Source organism: Cyrtonyx montezumae, unplaced genomic scaffold (assembly GCF_038088225.1).
Source record: "Cyrtonyx montezumae isolate F1298 unplaced genomic scaffold, pur_monq_1.0 scaffold_3, whole genome shotgun sequence".
NCBI lineage: Eukaryota > Metazoa > Chordata > Aves > Galliformes > Odontophoridae > Cyrtonyx > Cyrtonyx montezumae.
In genome coordinates this window covers 50892458-50912551 of record NW_027072034.1, presented here as the reverse complement: position 1 = coordinate 50912551, position 20094 = coordinate 50892458, and the positions used below count along the sequence as shown (strand labels likewise).

The following is a 20094-nucleotide window of genomic DNA, read 5'->3' as shown; positions in this document are numbered from 1 at the left end:
TCATCCATGTGGGAAACAATGTTTGTTATGAATAGAATGACCTCAAGTTATTAAAGAGTGACTGAAGAACCTAGGAGCCAGGTGATGTTCCCTTCTGTCCTTGCTGGTTAACAAGAAAGGCTCAAAAAAGGAATAGACATATTTTCACATCAGCAACTGGCTGCTCAGGTGAAGTGAAGGCATGTTTGGAGATAGCATGAGGAGAAGATTCTTTCAGTTTTTCTCTGTATGTAAACCAGTATGTGAATGCAATTGACATGAGAAACAAACAAGAGGACTTGAAAGTCCAGGGACAGCTGCAGAGCTGAGATCTCAATGGGACTGCAGAGGCATCAGATTGCACTCCTGGTTGTGCTGCAATGGATGAATATAATCTTTCAGGAAAGGTGGACCAAGAATGGGGCAAAGTGAAGTTGGGCCCATTTAAAAGTGTGGTTGGAAGAAGCATGAGGAAAGGGAGGAATAGTCAGTGTCAGTGTGGAATAGTCAGTGTAGAAGCACTGCATTTTCTGCAACTGCAGGAAAAAAAAAGTCTTCACGTCTTTGTTCCGCTCTACTGAGAACCCCCTAAGAGTGGTGGATTAGAGCTCTTTGTGTACTAGTCCAGTAGGAACTGAAGTGCTATTGTTGACTTAATGACACATTGGCCACTAGTCATGAGAAGTTCAGATGGTAGTGATTTTCCATTATTTTCCTTGAGTTTTATTCCAATAAGTGACCTAGAGGTGAGACACCTCAGATACACTGGGGTATTTATTTTCCCTTCTGAAAGGTTTAAGTTTTCCAGTATAGTTTATTTGACTATTCTAATTGCATACCATAGAGAAAGAGAAAATTTCCAGTTCTTCTGTGGATTTTTGTTGATCCTCATTAAACTAATTTCTTTATAATGTTTTGCTAACGATTTTTCTCCTGAATATCTGGAGTGATGCCCAATACACCACCAACAGTGGTGTAGTACTAAAAGAAGAAACAATAACAGTTAAGAAAAAAAAAAATTCTACCATAAATCAGTAACTCATTGTTGAGTAACTTGATAATTCCAGGACATTTTTATGAGAAAACGTTGCTGTCTGTGACATGCTAACATGTTTTAAAACACAGTCAATACAGAACCTTTATGAAAATTTGTCTTTAACAACTACCTGGAGATACTGATCTATTTCTTCAGTGTTTTCTCTAGTAGTACCTTCAGAAAGCCATAATACTTGAGTAGACTGAAGAAAACACAAACATGACAAAAGAAGCCTTGTCTGTAGATCTTTGAATGTGCTTCAGTAATGATACACTATCAATTCTTGCTACTTATTGTTTGCTAGAAGCTCACATGTGGAACATATGTTTTTCAAAATATTTTCCTTTGATTCTGTTTGCTTTATTTTCCTGTAGCTTTCTTGGCATAGGATATTTCATCATTATGTTATTTGTCTGTTTAGAACCTTTCTTACAACTTCATTTGTTGAACAATATCCATGTTATCACTGAATTTTCAGTGGACAGTGTAAAGACTTGCACAGAGAGCAGGGACCTCTGTACACTACAATTGCATCTCTGAATAGAAAATGATCGTGTTGATGAGATTTAATGCCTTATTAACAGGCTAATATCCCTGAGTCATCTGGGATCTCAAGAATACAGTTAACCTTCTAGAGACTTGAAATTTGATCAGTATGTATCATTTACAATGCCACAACTGTAGTGCTTAAAATAAGTGTGGTTTCACTTGCCTGAATGGTCTGACTGGAAGGTGGGGTCTACATGTGATGGATAGATTTGGGAGATTTAGTTATCACTTTGGTTTGCTGGTATATCAGGTTTGTTTAAGATGATGTTTTTGTTAGAATAAATATATTGGCTGAAGACCTTTGTCAGCTAGGATGTATACTTAGGTCATCGTGTAATTATGCAAAGTTATTATAGTTCACTTTTCACACATTTGCCTCAGGATTGACAAGACATTCATGGAGTATATGCAGATTTACAGGTCTCTCTGGTCCATTAGGATTTAATGGGAGGAATGGTGTGGGAAAGCCACTTTGTGCCCACTGCAACTGTGTCTGTGCTTGAAAGAAACTAAATGCCTCAAATTCCAAGAAGTCTGTCGTTCTAGAACTAGAAATTTGCAGGTTGAAAGCCATTAGAATGTTCCATGTTTTATGAAAAATTGCTTATGCATATGTTTTATGAAGGTGCAGAATATACGTTATTGAAATATTAATGTTGCAGCTTAATAAATCATGTCACTTCTCTGTGATTTGTTTCACATCTCTTTGTCCTAGATGAATCTGAAAGGATCAATTTTGGTATGAGTGCTACATTTCTGTGGAGATGGGATGGCTTCTTAGAGAACTGGGCGATTTTGCACATCTGCTTAGGTGCATGTGGCTCTCAACCAAGGCCAAAGGTTGTTCAGGAGTCTTACTGATGAATAAGAAGCCATAGCAAACACTATCCAGGCATTAAAATACCATTGCACTAAAATTTTCTAGACTTACTTGGTTCTTATAGTTACAGATATATATATATATATATATATATATATATATATATATATATATTTAATCTTTTTTTTTTTTTTGCAAGTTGGTATTGTTTCTGTTTTGTTTTGTTCTTGTGAAATATGTTTAACAAATTGTTTTTAATTTACTCTATAAAAACTACTCTGCTTAAGGAAGTAAAATCTCCCATTAGGATTGGACATGTGCTTCACATCTTTAGATTTATAATAGATGTTTTAGTTACTGGCTTAAAAGCTAATTTCAAGTCTTCAGAAAATCTTTAGTTCTCTGCCAGAGCCTTTTTTTCCTCTAGTCTTCCTAGTGCTGAATAGCAAAAAAACTTTGATTATAAATGTTGCTTATTATTATTCTATTATGATCTGAGCCCTGAACTTAGGACCATTGCTTAGTTTTTCAGCTTGGAGAACTCAATCCTAAAACAAATATGCAGAAGTTACGCAGGACATCAGCAACGAATATGTTTTTTTTTTTTTTGGAAAGTACTAATAGACCTCTATTTTCTATGTTCTTTTATTATTATTATTATTTATTATTATTACTATTATTATTATTACTATTATTACTATTATTATTATTTTGTTTCAAAGGGCATAAACTAAGGTTTACGATGGCATTTCCTCTTCAATTATAAATAATTAACTCATGAAGTGAAATAGAGCTGCCTCAAAAGAAACAGAGTAATAGTAAATCTGAGTAGCTTAACATCAAGGTAAAATGACTGCAATGAGCCTTATTATCTACTAGAAGATAAGTCTTAAAGAATTGAGTGGGGAAAAAAAAGGCTTGGAATTTTAGCTGAAAGAGCTGAATAGTAGAGGGAATAGGATATAGCATAAAGGATAATTTTCACTGTGTTATAATAGACTTCTTTTAAAGAATTGAAAGATAACAGTAAAAAAGAACAATTGTGGTAAGGGAGTTTGGATAGAGAATGCAAAGTTTGCTACCTGGACATGTAAATTGAATAAATGTACAAGTATATTTGTTTGTCTAATCAATCCAAAGTTGATGTAATATTTTTGCCATTGTAAAAAAGATTTTTTTTTCAAGATCTTCTAATTAATACCTGTAAGTTAAAAACTACGTGGTATTACATATATTAAGTGAAGAATTAGCATTTCTACACCCTCATTTCAGCTGTGTGTATTTTCTTAAATTCTTATCAGTATTATTTTATTATTTTTGATGCCTATTCTTTATTTCCACATTATTCTGCCCACTAAAATATGCATTATATTCAGATTTAGCCTGGATATTTTATCATATTCTGTTCTTTCATAGTCTTTTTCAAGACTATTGTTTGAATTGCTTACATCTTCTTAATTAGCATAATATATAATGTGGTTTTCTTTAATGCTTTTACTTACTCTTGTTTACATTGTACTTGCTACAGTTATCAGTCTCCAGCTTTTTCACACGTTGATGCATTATTAGTTGGTAAATACATGCATATGACGTATACATGCAGCAGCTCTGTATTATCTTTAGTCGAATGCCTTTTTAGAATTTCTCAGAGCAGACAGATGTGGTGTATTGGTATTATTTTTATTTTTTGCCAGGTTATTGCATCCATGTATTTCCTCTTAATTAAGTAATTAAAACAACAACAACAAAAACCATCTGATCAGCCAAAGAAAAAAAGAGTGGAGAAACAAAAAATTGAAACTCTAAAGTAATCTGTAAGAAGAGCGTATAACTGAAAAGTAATTGGCATCTACAATAGTGTGAAAGGAGGGAGAGGAACAGAAGAGGGACCTGATGATCTATTGAGTCTTGTTCTCTAAAGTTTCAAGGAAACATGTCATGATAATGTTTAATTAAGTTTCTCAATTTCTGTCATGGTCAATTACATACTTTGCCCCATCTCAGAATCTCACTCTCTGAAGTGACATATTTTTTTAGTATTTTCTAGTGTATATTTATTTGGTTCAGGATTTTCTATTCATGTGCCACCATTGTCCTCGAGCTTGATGTTGCTTTTTACTATTCTTACTCCACATTAATAGCTATAAAGAACAGTGTTACCTGCAAACAGCCTTTGTTTGCTAGGCTCTCAATAGGCTTTCTTTCTTCTCTTTTGTCTCCCACTAAGAGTCAAAGTTCTTCTGTTTCACTACTTGTTTATTGTTTTTGAACATTTGATCTGAACTGTGAGTAGAATTACAGATCAGTGCTTACTAATACCTAGTGTAGTAAGATTAATATTCTGTTTCTTGAGAAGAAGCCAGGTTTTTCTTTTGAGATTGCTTTTTGGAAAAAAACAGTCAAACAAACAACAAAAAACCCTGCTCATCAAATAATATAGCTTTCTTCTCCTTTCCTTACCTAACTTTAAATCTGTCATACAAGCAATCGTTATATTCCTGAACTATTATAGTGCTTGTACTTGTATTTCATGTTATCAACCTGTTTTGGGAAGTGAAGATCATAGAGAAAATGTGTACTTGGGAATGGAGAAAAATGTGAGAAAACCTCATAACAGTGAAGACAGAAATGGGTTTAATAAATTGGCCAGTACAGTAGAGCTGATTTTAGTAATCTTTTACAGGTCTTTCCTTCAGAATGTGCTTTTCCTGTTACCCAGGGATATTTGAGATCATTAGTTGAGAAACTGTTATTAATAATATTAGGTAGAATCATCTCTGTTCAAGCATACAATGAAACGTTACAATGCTGCTAGATAACAGCAGATATATTCTAAAAAATCAATTGCTTAAAATTCAAAGATAAAGTAACTGGTTGTTTGTTTTTTTTTAATGTATGACATAAATACAATATGTTCCACTGCAAGTTTGAGACTTGCTATATGTATTTTAATGTTTATTTGGCAATTGCATAGTATACCAGTTGGAATCCCAGTCACATCTGGTCGCTCCTATTGTAGTACACATAACTATTGCAGCTTGCAGAGTAGTTGTTACCATTATGATGTCTTAAACACAGATTGGCTTAACTGAGCTGTAGAATATTTTGCTCTTGCAGCCTAAAAGGCCAACCATATCCTGGGCTGCATCCAAAGAAGCACGATCAGCAGGTCAAGAGAGGTGACCCTCCTCTTTATTCTGCTGGTGAGACCTCACCTGGAATATTGTGAACAGATGAAGAGTCCTCATTACAGGAGAGAGATGGGCCTGTTGAAGATTGTCCAGAGGAGGACAACAAAAATGGCCTAAGGGATGGAATGCTCCTGCTGCCGGCCAGGCTGAGGAAGCTGGGGCTGTTCAGCCTGGAGAAGAGAAGGCCCTGGGGAGACGAGTGGCCTTTCAGTATCTTAAGGGGAACTATAGAAAAGAAGGTGGCAGACTCTTTAGCACAGTCTGCTGTTATAGGACAAAGGGAAATGGTTTCATACTAAAGAGGGGAGATTTTGGCTGAATATAAGAAAGAAAGTTTTACAGTAAGAGTGGCAAGGCACTGGAATGGGTTGCCCAGAGAAGTGGTGGATGCCCCATCCCTGCAGGCCCTCAAGGTCAAGCTGGACCAAGTTCTAGATCCTGATGTAGCTGTAGGTGTCTCTGCTCATTGTGGGGAGTTGAACTAGATGGCCTTTAACAGTCCCTTCCAACTCAGAGGATTCTATGATTCTATGGTCTCCTATGCTACCCCAGCTTCATCATTGTCATGTACATTTATATTTAATTCATAAGGCTGAGGCTTACATTGGCCAATATGAGCAAGCCATCTTCTGCTGTCTGTTTAAATAGGGTTACTAAAATGGTGATTTTGAGAGTCAAAAAAGTATACCTTTCAAAATACCTTGTTTTACCTTTGGTTACTTCACTACTTCTCCAGCACTAGCAAAATATAAAATTGCATTTACTTTGGCTTTCTCAAAACAAGTTCTCATTTTTATTCATATTGTTACCTTCAGTTCATTTGCATCTTGAAAGGATCTTGACACTTCACATATGGTTCATTGGCATACACTCAAGAAGGAATCTATTTGGAATCTTTACAGGTTCTGTTGAAGCAATTTTCTCCTATAGGCACCTTCTCCCCTGCTCTGATCCCCACCAAGTGACAGATGTTCTGTTTGGTAACTACTTTACTAGAGACAATTTGAAAAAGTAAACTTTTTCTTGTTCTCTTTATATAATGATAAAGATGGAAAACACATAGTAAGGTACTCTATAGAAAACAATGTACAGGACAGAAAAGTGAAAGTATGCTAACTGAATCTTTTCACTATGAAAAACAATGAAGTGAGTAACAAAAAAGAGATTAGAATAAAATGTAGAACAGGTTATCTCAAAACAGTTTGCTATCTCAAAACTGATTACTATGCTACAGACACATAAGCTGTTGCTGGGAGTTATATTCACTAGTATCTCTCTTGAATGTATTTAACAACTTGATTGTGAAGTGAAGGGAGGATAGGAGCTTACTGTGCCCCAAGCAGAATGGCATCCCAGTATGTGGCCTAATAGACTCAGCATGGCTCTAATTTAAGATCTGCTGGTGATTAAAAAAGAAAAAAAAATGCAAAATGTATTTTTCCATTCTATTTGAGTGACAGCACACCAGAAATCCTAATAGAAGTTTACCTATATGCAAAACTGAGCCAATGTTTCAAGATGAAAAATTATTTAATATCTCAGGGTGGCATTGTAAGCTTGAGGTTTTTTGATTGCCCAGTGTGAACAGTATTCTCCCTCAGATAATTACCTTTAAGATTTTTCTTCTGAAATTATTCAACAACCGTGTTTGAATAACTTATTGGAGGATGGAATGCAGGCAGAATGTAATAATCAACTGATAAAACTTGCGTTTAAAAAAATGATCGACATGGCATGTATTGTATATATATTGTATTATTATTACCCAATAATGTATTTGCTGTGTTCTTCAGATAATATTCTAATTCACTTTAGAAATCCTTCCCCTATTATGAGAAATTCTTTCCAATTATTTTTTTGGCACTTTAAAGTAGGAATAACTGAGATTATATATAAAAATTAGTTACTTGTGTTCTTACAAAACATACTTTCAAGGGGGAGATACACTTTTTTTGTCAGTTGCAGTTAAATTTTTTAAACACCTCACTTGGATGCTGTGCAAGTGTTGCATTTAAGAGCCAATATTAACTAAGGACTAGTCTTCCTTTAAATGCAGGAGTAGCACATCCAGTATGAGTTAGCAAGAAACTTTCTCTTTGAATTTAAAAGTGACACATGTCAAATCAATTTCTTCTGATTAGTTCCTGGCAAATATTCAATATGTTACAAAAAATTATAGTTAACTATGTTCTCTAGTGTCTTGGGAAGATAGTGAAAAATTATGTGATTTTTTTCCATTTTTATGTACACTGTGAATGTATGATCTGTTAAGTATAACAAATGTGTATTACATCTGTAAACAATGCTGTAGAACATATTAATGAAAAACTGGATTTTTTATTTGTGGTAATACTGTATGCAATAGAATGCAATAGATTTAATTTTTTTTTTTTCTTCACGAGTGTGATATATTTAACCAGTTTTACACGAGGTTGACCTCAAGTTAGGGCTTTTTCTGCTTCTGTTTGAGGACTCCTCAGACTTTCTGCTGTATTTTTTCAATCAATACAAAAATAGGAACAGCTTAGTTTTAATTTGCATCCAATTATGTCTGTCTTCAGCATTTTGTTGTTTTGTTTGTTATTTTTCCATTTGTTTTTCTCAAATTTCATACGCAATCCATTGTCTTTGGGGTTCTAGAGAGGAGCAGAAATGATTATACTGACTCAGCTCTTGTAATTTTTACCAGTTAAACAGGTGTAGTGATTGCACCCAAATTTCCTAAGGTAATAGTTGTAAAATGACAACATTTTTTTAATGTTGTATGCATATTTACAGCCAATCCAGTTAAGCAAAAATCTTAGTATGTTATTAAATGATAATTGGGAATCAGGTAGAATTGCTGCTATCTTGATTCCAGAGAATGACTGCTTTGTGTTTTATGAAATTCTATAGCAGATTTATTTTTTAAGTCTTTGATTATTACTTCCATAATTTTCATGTTGAGTGACATGCCTATGACAAGGATTGATAAGACAGAAATGTCTGAAAACTTTACTTAATATATACTTAATTGAAGTTAAGCATATACTTAATTATATATGATTAACTTCAAAAAATGACAAATGTACAATATTTTGAAACATTGGCCTATGCTTTTTTGGTTCACAAATATTCATAGCAAAATTATTGTTTAGGTACCTACTTTTCTTAAGAATTTTACACCATTCCTGAGCTTGGATATTATTCGGGATTTTTTTTTTTTTAATCTTTGTTCTCATCACTCTTCAGTAGGGCCTAGTTAATGGTGTGTGTTTTAGTTCTTTTTTCCTCCTTCCCTTATCTCACTGAATTGTAATAAAAAGTTTTGAATAAGTGAACTGCAGCTTTCAGCAATTAATGTTTATTAATAGAACATCAGCTGAACTGTTCTCTATCATCTTTGAGAGGTCTTTGAGAATGAGTGATGTGCCTGATGACTGGAGGATAGCCAATGTCACTCTGGTCTTCAAAAAGGGCAAGAAGGAGGATCCTGGTAATTATAGACCAGTCAGCCTCACCACTGTCCCTGGAAAGGTGATGGAACAGCTTATACTGAATGCCATCTCCAGACAATTGGAAGAAAAGGAGGTTATCAGGAGTAGCCAGCATGGGTTCACCAAGGGGAGGCCACGCTCGACCAACCTGGTGGCCTTCTGTGATGTTGTCACTGGCTGGGTGGATGGCGGGAGGGCCGTGGATGTAGTCTACCTTGATTTCAGCAAGGCATTTGATACTGTCCCCCATGACATCCTTATAACAAAGCTAAGGAAGTGTGGGATAGACGAGTGGACAGTGAAGTGGGTTGAAAACTGGCTGGCTGGCAGAGCACAGAGGGCTGTCATTGGTGATGTAGAGTCCAGTTGGAGACCTGTAACCAGTGGTGTCCCCCAGGGGTCTGTGCTGGGTCCAGTCATGTTCAACATCTTCATCAATGACTTTGATGAGAGGATAGTGGCCACCCTCAGCAAGTTTGCTGATGATACGAAGTTGGGAGGATTGACTGACATGCCTGAAGGCTGTGCTGCCATTCAGCAAGACCTGGACAGGCTGAAGAGCTGAGCAGAGAGAAACCTGATGAGATTTAATAAGAGCCAAAGTAGAGTCTTGCATGTAGAGAGGAGTAAGTGCATACACCAGTATGGGTTGGGGGATGACCTACTGGAGCGGAACTCTGTGGACAGGGACCTGGATGTCCTGCTGGGTGGCAAAGTTGGCCATGAGCCAGCAGTGTGCTCTACTGGCCAAGAAGGCCAATGGCATCCTGGGGTATGTTAAAAAGAGTGTGGCCAGCAGGTCAAGGGAGGTGATCTTCCCCCTCTACTCTGCACTGGTGAGGCCTCATCTGGAGTACTGTGTCCAGTTCTGGGCTCCCCAGTATAAAAAAGACAGGGATGTCTTGGAAAGAGTCCAGCAGAGGGCAACGAAGATGGTGAAGGGCCTGAAGGATCTCCCCTATGAAGAAAGGCTGAGTGAACTGGGTCTCTTTAGCCTTGAGAAAAGAAGACTGAGAGGGGACCTGATCCAAGTTTATAAATATCTGAGGTGTGGGGGACAAAGTGGCGAGGCCAGACTCTTTTCAGCAGTGTGTGGAGACAGGACAAGGGGGAACGGACAGAAACTGCAGCACAGGAGGTTCCGCACGAATGTGCACAAGAACTTCTTTACAGTGAGGGTGACGGAGCAGTGGCACAGCTGCACAGGGGGGTTGTGGAGTCTCCTTCTCTGGAGATATTCAAGACCCGCCTGGACGCCTACCTGTGTGACCTGGTGTAGGGAACCTGCTTTGGCAGGGGGTTGGACTCGATGATCTCTTGAGGTCCCTTCCAACCCCTATGATTCTATGATCAGGTACTGCATTTTACGTGTCAGCAAACTGGTGACTATTGTGCACATAGCTACTAAAATCCTTCCATTTTCTATGTAAGAAATATTTTAATATTTTACATGTATGCTGAAACATTAACTTATTCGCATCTACTTTATCAGGCTAACATTTTGTTGCATTACAGATCTTTATATTTTTATGTATTTATCCTTTACTGGTAAGAAGCTATTTATGCTAGATAGAGCAACAAAAGTTTTAATCTTACCAAATAAATGTTTAGCAGTGTAAGAAAACTGAAGGATTACATTAACTGCTTAATGTAAGTCTGATTTCAAAGCAGATTTCAAAACCAGAGGTAATGTCAAATTTATTCAGCCAGGACAGTACTTGCTTATCAGTTCATGATTCATTTACACTTACATAGCAATTCAGAACATACATTCCAGTATATTTAAGGTATTCCCTGCCACTGTGTTTTTAATACCAAAGATATTTGAATTCTACAACCATTTACATTCTACAACCCAGAAATCCTGTCTTTATAATTTTGAAAGGTAAGCACAAATATATTAATCTTCTGAAAATATTTTCTTCATGCAACCATTGTGAGCTTATTCAGTAGAGCCTACAAAACATGACTGTTGTCAGCATTTTTAAGATTTTCCGTACATCTTTATCATAAGGTTTAAAATGCCTACTTTCTTAAGGGAATGTCTGCTGAAAAAATAATGGTATTTTCTTTAGGGAGTTTCAAACCAAGTTCCACTCACTTCAGTTCTCTGTATGTATTTTTTTTTACCTTTCATTATCAATTATAATTAATTATATAATCAATTATATTTTTTTCAAACTATTAATTTTATTCTTCAAAACAATGGACTGTGATCTTCATGATTATTCATATAGGCCACTTAACAGCCTTCCAAAATTCTGACTTTTGCTTAGTCCTGTTTCAGATTACACTTCAGTTCTTTTTCTATATCATTGGAATTCATATAAGATTGCAAACAAAAAGCTATTTACCGCCCTGGAATGGAATACACTGAATTACATGATAGAGCACTCCTGTTTAAGTTTTAGCTGTTGTTTCTGCAAGAGAATGAAAAAGTAAAGTTTTGTGCTCAGTTAAATTTTTTTCCCCAGTTTGTTAATGTACTTAAGACTTCATTTTGGAAAATGGACTGCTGTCTGCTTTTGAAGAGTTGCCTGCTCTTAAAATTGTTAAAGAATTATCCATTTACATTTCCAAATTTCATTATTTGCAGTTATGCAGTACATCACGTGCTTTTAGTTTTTGTCTGTCTGCAAGTCTATTATTCCTTAAGAGTGCTTGTAAAGATTTTTTGTTTTGAACTTAGCATGCAATCTATTAATAGAATATACAAACAGAGCAGAAAATAACTCCAAGTTTAAAAAACATTCAAAAGAAGTCAATGATCGATTAAGATCCTTGAGATCAGTAGGTTTTTTGCTTACAGGAAGCAGTAGATGTCAGCAGAGAAAAACATTACTACTTCTGTTTCATACAATTTTATACAATTTCAACTGCAAATTTGGGCTCAACAAAGTCAATACATGCTCTGTGTAAATCATGTATATTTTCAGGAAGATCATTCAAAATTGTCTTATTGAGCACTGTCAGGCATTTGAATATATTTGAAAAAATCACTTTTATTTTTGAGGCTGAGCGGCTTACAAACATACATATGTAAAAGAAACACGAGCAAATCGTTCCTATTATTATACATATTTTAAGAGCTTTCTGTGTATGTGTGTTGGAATGGAGAAAATCAATATTGGTATAAGTTGGTAGCAGTTTTGGAGTTCTAAATGTAGTTCATTAAGCTGTTTGGCAGTATGTCAGTTTAAACTTCCTATTTACAAGACATTTTTAATTACCCCAAACAGTTACATAGAATAGATAAATATGTGTATATTGAATTAAAGAGCTTCTGTGTTGTCTATTCCCAAGTAATGTTTCTGTGCAGAATCATTTGACCAGCACAGCAAAATTGTTGACTTTAACATTGAAAAATGTACTGAAAAAAGTTTTGTCACTGATTCTTTGTTTTCATTTGATCATTTTAATGTTTAATAGGACTACAATTTTAATCACTTCTTTGCCTTTATCTCAGTAACTCCAGTTGATGTTCGTACCATTATTTGAGTTTGTTCAAATGCTGCAAGTATCGCTCCCTCATGTGCTGAGTTTATATTGTGAAAAAAGTATTTCACATTAGATTTTGTCTTAACTGAACAATCCAATAACACCTTCATTTAGCTTCTATTGTGCATATTTTAAATCATTTTTAAACAGCCACATTTTGATATGGTACTATTGTCTTCAGAAATTCCAATAAATGTTTTGTTAGTGTCACTAATAAGCCTTAAAATGAAAAATAGCTTTGATGGAGAGAAGAAAAATAAGCAGCCTCACAATCTCTGGAAATTCAAATCTACATTTAGATTCTTCTTCAGTGTTATGGAACCACAAAATTGTAGGTGTTGGAAGGGACCTCTAGAGATCATGGAGTCCAACCCCCTGCCAAAGCAGCTCCCTAGCCCAGGTTGCACAGGTAGGCGTCCAGGCGGGTCTGGAACGTCTCCAGAGAAGGAGACTCCACCACCTCTCTGTGCAGCTGTGCCACTGCTCCGTCACTGCACTGGGAAGAAATTCCTGTGCACATTTGTGCAGAACTTTCTGTGTGTCAGTTTGTGGCCATTTCCCCTTGCCCTATTGCCACACACTGCTGAGAAGAGTCCAGCCTCATCCCTTTGCCTCCTGCTCCTTAGGTCTCTATAGGCGTGGATCAGATCTCCTCTGGGTCTTCTTTTTTCAAGGCTGAACACACCCAGGTCTCTCAGCCTTTCCTCATAATTGAGGTGTTCCACGCCCTTTATTATCTTTGTAGCCCTATGCTGAACACTTTCTGAGAGATCCCTGTATTTTTTTAAATTTTTTTATTACTTTTTTAACCAGGGGGCCCAGAACTAGAAGAGAGGGCAATAGTAGTTTTTCTAGTATAGTTTTTAAAACGTCATGTGAGACGGCAGCAATTTTTTTGCTACTGCTATCTTGGTAGCCAATAGTAGCAGGCAATGTGTAGGGTTTAAAAATTATTGTTTTCTGTATTCCTGTTACGATTTTCTGACGATCCTACATAACTTCTTTTGAGAACGAAGGATTTCTTGTATGTGTATGACTTGTTTTATTTTTGCTTCTCAGCACTGTATAAAGTTAAGTGTGTTTCAGAATTGTATCAGCAATTTATATATAGTAATAAAAACTCTCTGTCAATGCAATGGAGATTTAAGCTTTCATCTTTCAAAGTTACTTTGTTATCAGTTTGATGCAAAGAGCAAGCCGAATCTGCCCAATAATGTCAGAGTTATTTGGTTATAGTTTTGAGAAAGCAAAATACTTCAGGATTGGAATGGGTATATTACTTGCAATAGACATGTACCTGAAAATTGGAAACAATATTTGGATGAATATTCGTAATTTGCAGTCTGTTTGGCTGTATTTGCATAATAAAACTGCATAAAAGATGGTGGATTTTGTTCCTGTTGGTAGCTGTGTACAGCACGCATGCAATACAGGAGCTTATTTAGATGTTTTATATCATCCTTAATTTCACTCATCTCTTTAAAGAGATTCTTTCCTCTTGAACTGTAAATTTTGGCAGGGAATAGCTTATGGACAGAACATAAGGTGGCAAGGGCAAACCACTTACAAACTGACTGCTGGATCCATTTTTGAAGAGTGTGACTATTTTGCTGTTTATTTACTTCTCTCACACTACGTACTCCAGAGAGGGACTAGTTTCAGAACATTTCAGATTTGTTGTAGGCACCATCCTAAACAGCTACCGAAACAAAATAAAGTTGTTTAGACTTGGAATTATGTTTGCTGGAAAGTGGAGAAAAATTGCTCAAAATCAAACTGTAGTGAAATTTATTGGGCAAATTGCATTGAGTAAAACCTGTTAAAAACCTTTTTAAATGCAGGAGCCCTTAACCAGAGGTGGATTGCTTCTTATTTCACAGTTCTAATGCTCTATGGTGAAACCCGATTCTTCCTGTTCCTTTGAGACTTGTTAGCCAAGTAGCTGTGACTTCAGATGAGGAGAATGTTATACTAATGAAAATTCATAGTGAAGTTGTAGATTTTCTGGTGTCTCCCTAGTACAAGTCAGGTTTTTCAACATGTATTTTGGAAGCAGCAAGTGTGTTGTTTGTTTTTTTCTCTTGACTTTTTCAAATGGACTGTCTAGCCAAATATTTGGTGGATGTGGGAGAAAGTGAGTGGGAGGCTCACTGGAGACCTTACATGGACAAGATGGTCTTTGAGCATCTCTCGTCAGAGAGTGAGAATTCCTCTTCAAGGAGAGCAAGTAAGGTCAGGGCATTGCTCTGTATCTGACAAAGTAAACATCTTCTGCAGTAAAGAAAATAAACTAAACAACAGTTCATAGGGCAATTGAGCCCATGGGTTCCGTGACATCAAAAGCATTCGCTGAACCATAAGTTTCATGTGATATATCACAATTAGAGTATTAAAAGATCACTGTCTTCTTTTCAATAATATTAATCTGCAAACATGAAGTTTTCAGCAATAGAAGATTCCTCCCAGTAGCAACTGAGAAATTAACGCTAGAAATATTGCCAGAACTCTCCTGGCATTTAAGATCCTTATTTGATGAACATATTAATAGTATAATTTGTGTTAAGGTTATAAAATTTCCTATTTTAAACTCTCTTTTGACTCATAGCATAATTTGCTTCAATTATTTTAAGTTCTTTTAAGTCCTATCGTGGATGATTGCTGTCAAGAAAATGGATGAAAATATAAAGGAAGTGATGTTTCTGAACTGAATTTGGAAAAACTGCCTTGTTTTGGAAAATTATAAAAATAATAATCCTGGACGATTATTTTATTTACTTGTTTTCAATTTTTCTCTCCAAACTAGTGTGTAATTATTAGCATAGTTTAATATTTTTGATAAATTTATTTTAGAGAAGATTCCTTTTGTTTGAGAATATTTTTAGAGTGTATAGGTTATCTTGACAGATTTTGCCCCCAGAAATAAGAACAGACATGTTTCGGAAGAACTGGTGAATTTCATTGCAAGAAAGTGCATAAACTTAAATTTATTCTCTGTCTGCCTGCTAAGACTTCAAATATGAGTCAGTCTAACAAGTGGTAAAAAAAATATATTAGAATAGGAGTCAGAAGGAAGAAATATGAGGACAAAGGCATAATACAGGATAACAGAAATCTTTCTAGCTCTGATAATTCCAGAGCTTGCAAAGAAAAATTTGCTGAGATTGAAATTCCATATTTTACTATAGTGGTTATTTATCTATTTGTTGTGATTAAATATTTTTTTCCTATTTACCTGTGGATCTTGACAGCTGCTTTTTATTTGTCAGATGTAATGAGTGAGCATTTTTTGGCACATATATTTTTGTTTATAAGATATTTAATTTATTTATTTTGCAAACGATTGTGTAGATAAATGCAATGTATTTATAATTTATTGAAGTATTTTAATAAGGCATTTACCTATCTGATTACAAAAACAGTTTAAAGAAGAAAATAATGAACAACAGAAGGACAAATCACAACTGGCATAAATGCTTGTTGTCTTTCAGAGTTATATACGTGTATTTCTAAAGACATGGATATTCATGTAAACATCAATTATGAGTAGACACCTATGAGAAGTAAATGCTGTTTGTTTAAAATATTAATTAGAAGACAAGATGATGGTGATAGCAGACTATTTCCAGTGAGGCATGTGAAGACAGAGGGCTGTAGTGTGACTTCATTTGGATAAGTCGTAAATTTTTAAATGAGCAAATTGTATACTGTGATAATACATGTGCATGTGGAAAGGGTTGGGGAGGGAACTGTGATGGTTTTCTTTGAGTCATTTCTGTAGAATTGAACTTTTATAATTTATTAAGCAAAGGTATGGAGTTAAGACAGAAATCCAAACTAAAAATATTGATTGCACATATCTATTAAGCCACATATTTTTTCTCAGTTTCCAAATTCATGTGGAGCATTCTGTTATCTCAGAAGGGAGGATGACTTGCCACCTCCTACCATTACTATGTCTGCCAGCTTACATTAACCACTGTGTTATTTTTTCCTTTACTGATATCTTAGTTGAGCCAGGATTGATTTAAGAGAATCACATAGCAGTTCAGGTTGGAAGGGACCCAGAGTAGTTCCCCCAGCCCAAGTCCCAGCACCTTTTGCAGATCTCCAAGGAGGTGAATCCACTACCTCTCTGTGCAACCTGGACAGTAAAAACTGCTAGCAGTTATGTTAAACATGTATGGACTTAATACTAGATTTCTTATCCACCAGTCTTTTTACATTCTGATTTGCTAGACAAAGTGTGGGAGGTGAATTTCAATGCTAAATAACTACAGCTAGCATAACTTACCTTTTTATACAAATTGATAGTGGTGATGTTCTGCCTTGGTTGTGATAGAGTTAGTACTTTTCATAGTAGCACATATGGTGCTATGTTATGGCTTTGTAATAGAGTAGTGCTTGTAACACAATGATGTTTCAGTTGTTACTAAGCAGTGGTTGCACAGAATCAAGGTCTGCAGGGAGTAGGCTGTGAATGCACAAGAAGCTTGGAGGGAACAGTTGTCACAGTTGCACAGCTGACCCACACAAGCAAAAGGGATATTTCATACCACACGATATCATGATCATCAATAAAACTGGGAGGAGTTAGTCAGTGAGGTTGTCATTGCTTAAGGACTGGCTGGGTATTGTTAGTGAGCAATTGTGTTGTGCATCACTTGTTTTTTCCTTTGGCCATGCTTCTTTTTTATTTCCCTCAGCATTTTTATTTATTTTTCTTATTAAACTGTCTTCATTTCAACTCACAAGCTTTCTAACTTTTATCCTTCTGATTCTCTTCCCTCCATGTCCAGCTATGGATAAGGGCAGGCAGTAAGCAAGAAGCTGTATGCTGGGTAGCTACTGGGTTTAGAATACTGAGGATAAATCACAGCAAATATTGAGTCAGCCAAAACACTTTTTAGGATTATATATAATTATATATAATTATATGTGAATTCCATGTTCCTTAGAAATATAAGAGCTATGTAGTTATGTTAGAGGTTGGCATCATTGTTTTGTGCAAACTCATTCACAAGATGATTTTTTCCCCTATGTAACTGTTGCTTCCAATGATTAAATAATACGAAGAAAATGTACAAAGTATGACATTGAAAATGTGATTGTCTTTGTTTTACTGCAGTATTTATACATCACAAGAAAATGTAGCATTTCCTATGTGTAATCCTGCTTAATGAGGATCATGCTGTCAAATTGCGTGCTATGTGCATTTTCACTAAAGGAATAGGGAGGAAAGTTCAAGCTGAATGAGAAAACAAAATTACCATTTTAAACTTTGGCTTTTTCTTATTGGTATGCAAGTTTGCGCTGCAGTTTTAGAACTGATTGTGAGGTTCTAATTAGTCTCAAGAGAACTCACATGGACAATAGATCACTCATTAGGATATAAACTTTTTATGAAGTTGATTAGCTATTTTCTCATACACACTGTCTAGGATGGAAACTGAAATGATGCATATTAATTTGCCTTCCAGATGTTGCAACTGCCTGTCCAGATAAGAAGTCCATCTTAATGTATGTGACTTCACTCTTCCAAGTTCTGCCACAGCAAGTCACTATGGAGGCCATCAGGGAGGTGGAAATGCTGCCACGGCACTCAAGGGTCACGAGAGAAGAGCACATACAAGTACATCATCAACAGCGCTTTTCACAAGAGGTGTGTTATCGTTCTCTTCTTTTCTCCTTTCACCTTGCTTCTCTAAAATCTCTTGCCTACCTGAAAAGTTTGATGTTAGTTGCCAACAGGAGGCAAAACATCCCTGGCCAATGCACTTTTGTACTGTTTTTTACCCTGTGCATGGCTGTTTATAAAGTAACTTTTGAAGAAATATGTGCTTTGCAATTCTCTTTTACAGCACTGGATGTTTTGGTTACAGAAGTATGCCATAAAAAAGAACACAAAACCTGGAGAAAGTTTTAAACACAGATATGTTAGATCCTATTTTGCTTTATTTATTTTTTTTTAAAGCTGCTGCCATTTTTCCACATTCATGACACATTTTTAATGATTTTTTTAGCATTTCTTTTACAGTAACTTGTATTTCAAGACTATTTGTTCTCAGCTCACAGTTGGCTGCTCAGAAAGTTCTAGTAATACCTGCAGTTAATTATTCTAACAGTTCCAATTAGATTTGTGACTGAAATCATCAGTTGAAAGTGTTTAGCGGATTTTAGGCCTGGTGTACTTCTTCTGACCTTAATCTCTATTTTTTGGGGTGCTCAGTACAAGTAGATGAGTATGAGTTTGTTTATTCAGGATTTACTAGATCAGATGTTTGGTTTATTTCAGCTTTTCCCAGTTATTTGTAAAGAATCTTCAATTTGTGTTGGTATTATGCTTTTAATGAGTCCTTAAATTTTGTACCTTTTGAGGTGAAATGTCAGATTTCATACTATCTCAATTTTTGACTGCAAAATATTAACATTGTCCTTGAAAGATATAACTGGTGATGCTCTTCTGCATTTACTTTTAAAATAATTGCTTTACTTCTAAAATATGTCCATATCCATATAGCTGTTCTTTCCACCTCTGATTTCTTCTTCATAGATCACAGTCAATATACCCCCGAGACCTTCACCTTCTCCTAAACCACGGTTCAAAAGTTATGCATATGCACAAACTGCGTATGTCACATCCCCTGATCAAAAAAGGAGGCAGGTTCCTCCACAGGTGTGTCAATATTGCTACTTGTTTTAAAAACTGTTCTGTTCAGCTTGTGGCTGGAGTGAAAGCTTGTGCATTTTGCTTACATCTGATCTTGATGAGCCACTTTTCCCAGGTGTTTTTGGGTTTTTTTTTGTTATGTTTTGTTTTGTTTTTTAGCATCTGTGTACTGTTTATTTTTTGTTGTATATTTCAGCATGGCTGGCAATAGATGTTACGCTGACTGCAAGGGATGAAGAAAATTCAAACACTGATGCTGTTTCAGAATTCTAATCTTCTTCCTTTAGTTATTTTTGTATGAATGTTGACTTTAAAGAGTACTAAAAGAACAAACCAAACACACGTATTTGGCATCTCATTGTTACTGAACTTGTATCTCAGCTTGGATTATAGAAAAGCAAGAACCACTGAATTTTCTGTTATTTCCAAACCCTCATATTTTTAAAAGAATTCACATTTTTCAAAAGATTACCATAGTCGGAAAAAAAAAAAAAAGAGAGAGAAAGAAAACATTACATTTAATATTCTTTATATGATCTGTATTATGAAATGATAATGACTGATCGTTCTGAGCAAAAATGGCACCATGCCAACATTTCTGGTAGGGATTCTTGGGTTTTTGTTGTTTAATTTAATTGTTTTGTTGTGTAATTTGTTATTTAATTACTATTATTCTTACTTAGCTTCAGTAGTTTAATCTTATTGGTTTCAACCAGGCCTCATAATAAAACTTTCCCAATTTAGATTTTTGTACCTTTTGACAAGTGTGAGAGCCAAATATTGTGCTTTACACTCATTATTGTGGAAAGGAAAAAAAAATCTGCATTTATTTGACACTGCAGTGTGAGTATGCTAACCTCTAAAATATAAATTTTAAT

The 20094-nt window shown here is 35.5% G+C and overlaps 1 protein-coding gene across 10 annotated transcripts in view; it reads left to right on the top strand.

Moving 5' to 3' along the window:
* Window positions 1–20094, top strand: part of DMD (dystrophin) — a 961436-nt gene that overhangs the window by 244744 nt on the left and 696598 nt on the right. For all 10 annotated transcript variants that reach the window (XM_065741536.1, XM_065741534.1, XM_065741531.1 and 7 more), the window contains exons 8-9: window positions 18027–18208; window positions 19100–19222. In XM_065741536.1, coding sequence (XP_065597608.1) covers window positions 18027–18208; window positions 19100–19222 — 305 coding nt within the window. The remainder of the gene's footprint in view (window positions 1–18026; window positions 18209–19099; window positions 19223–20094) is intronic.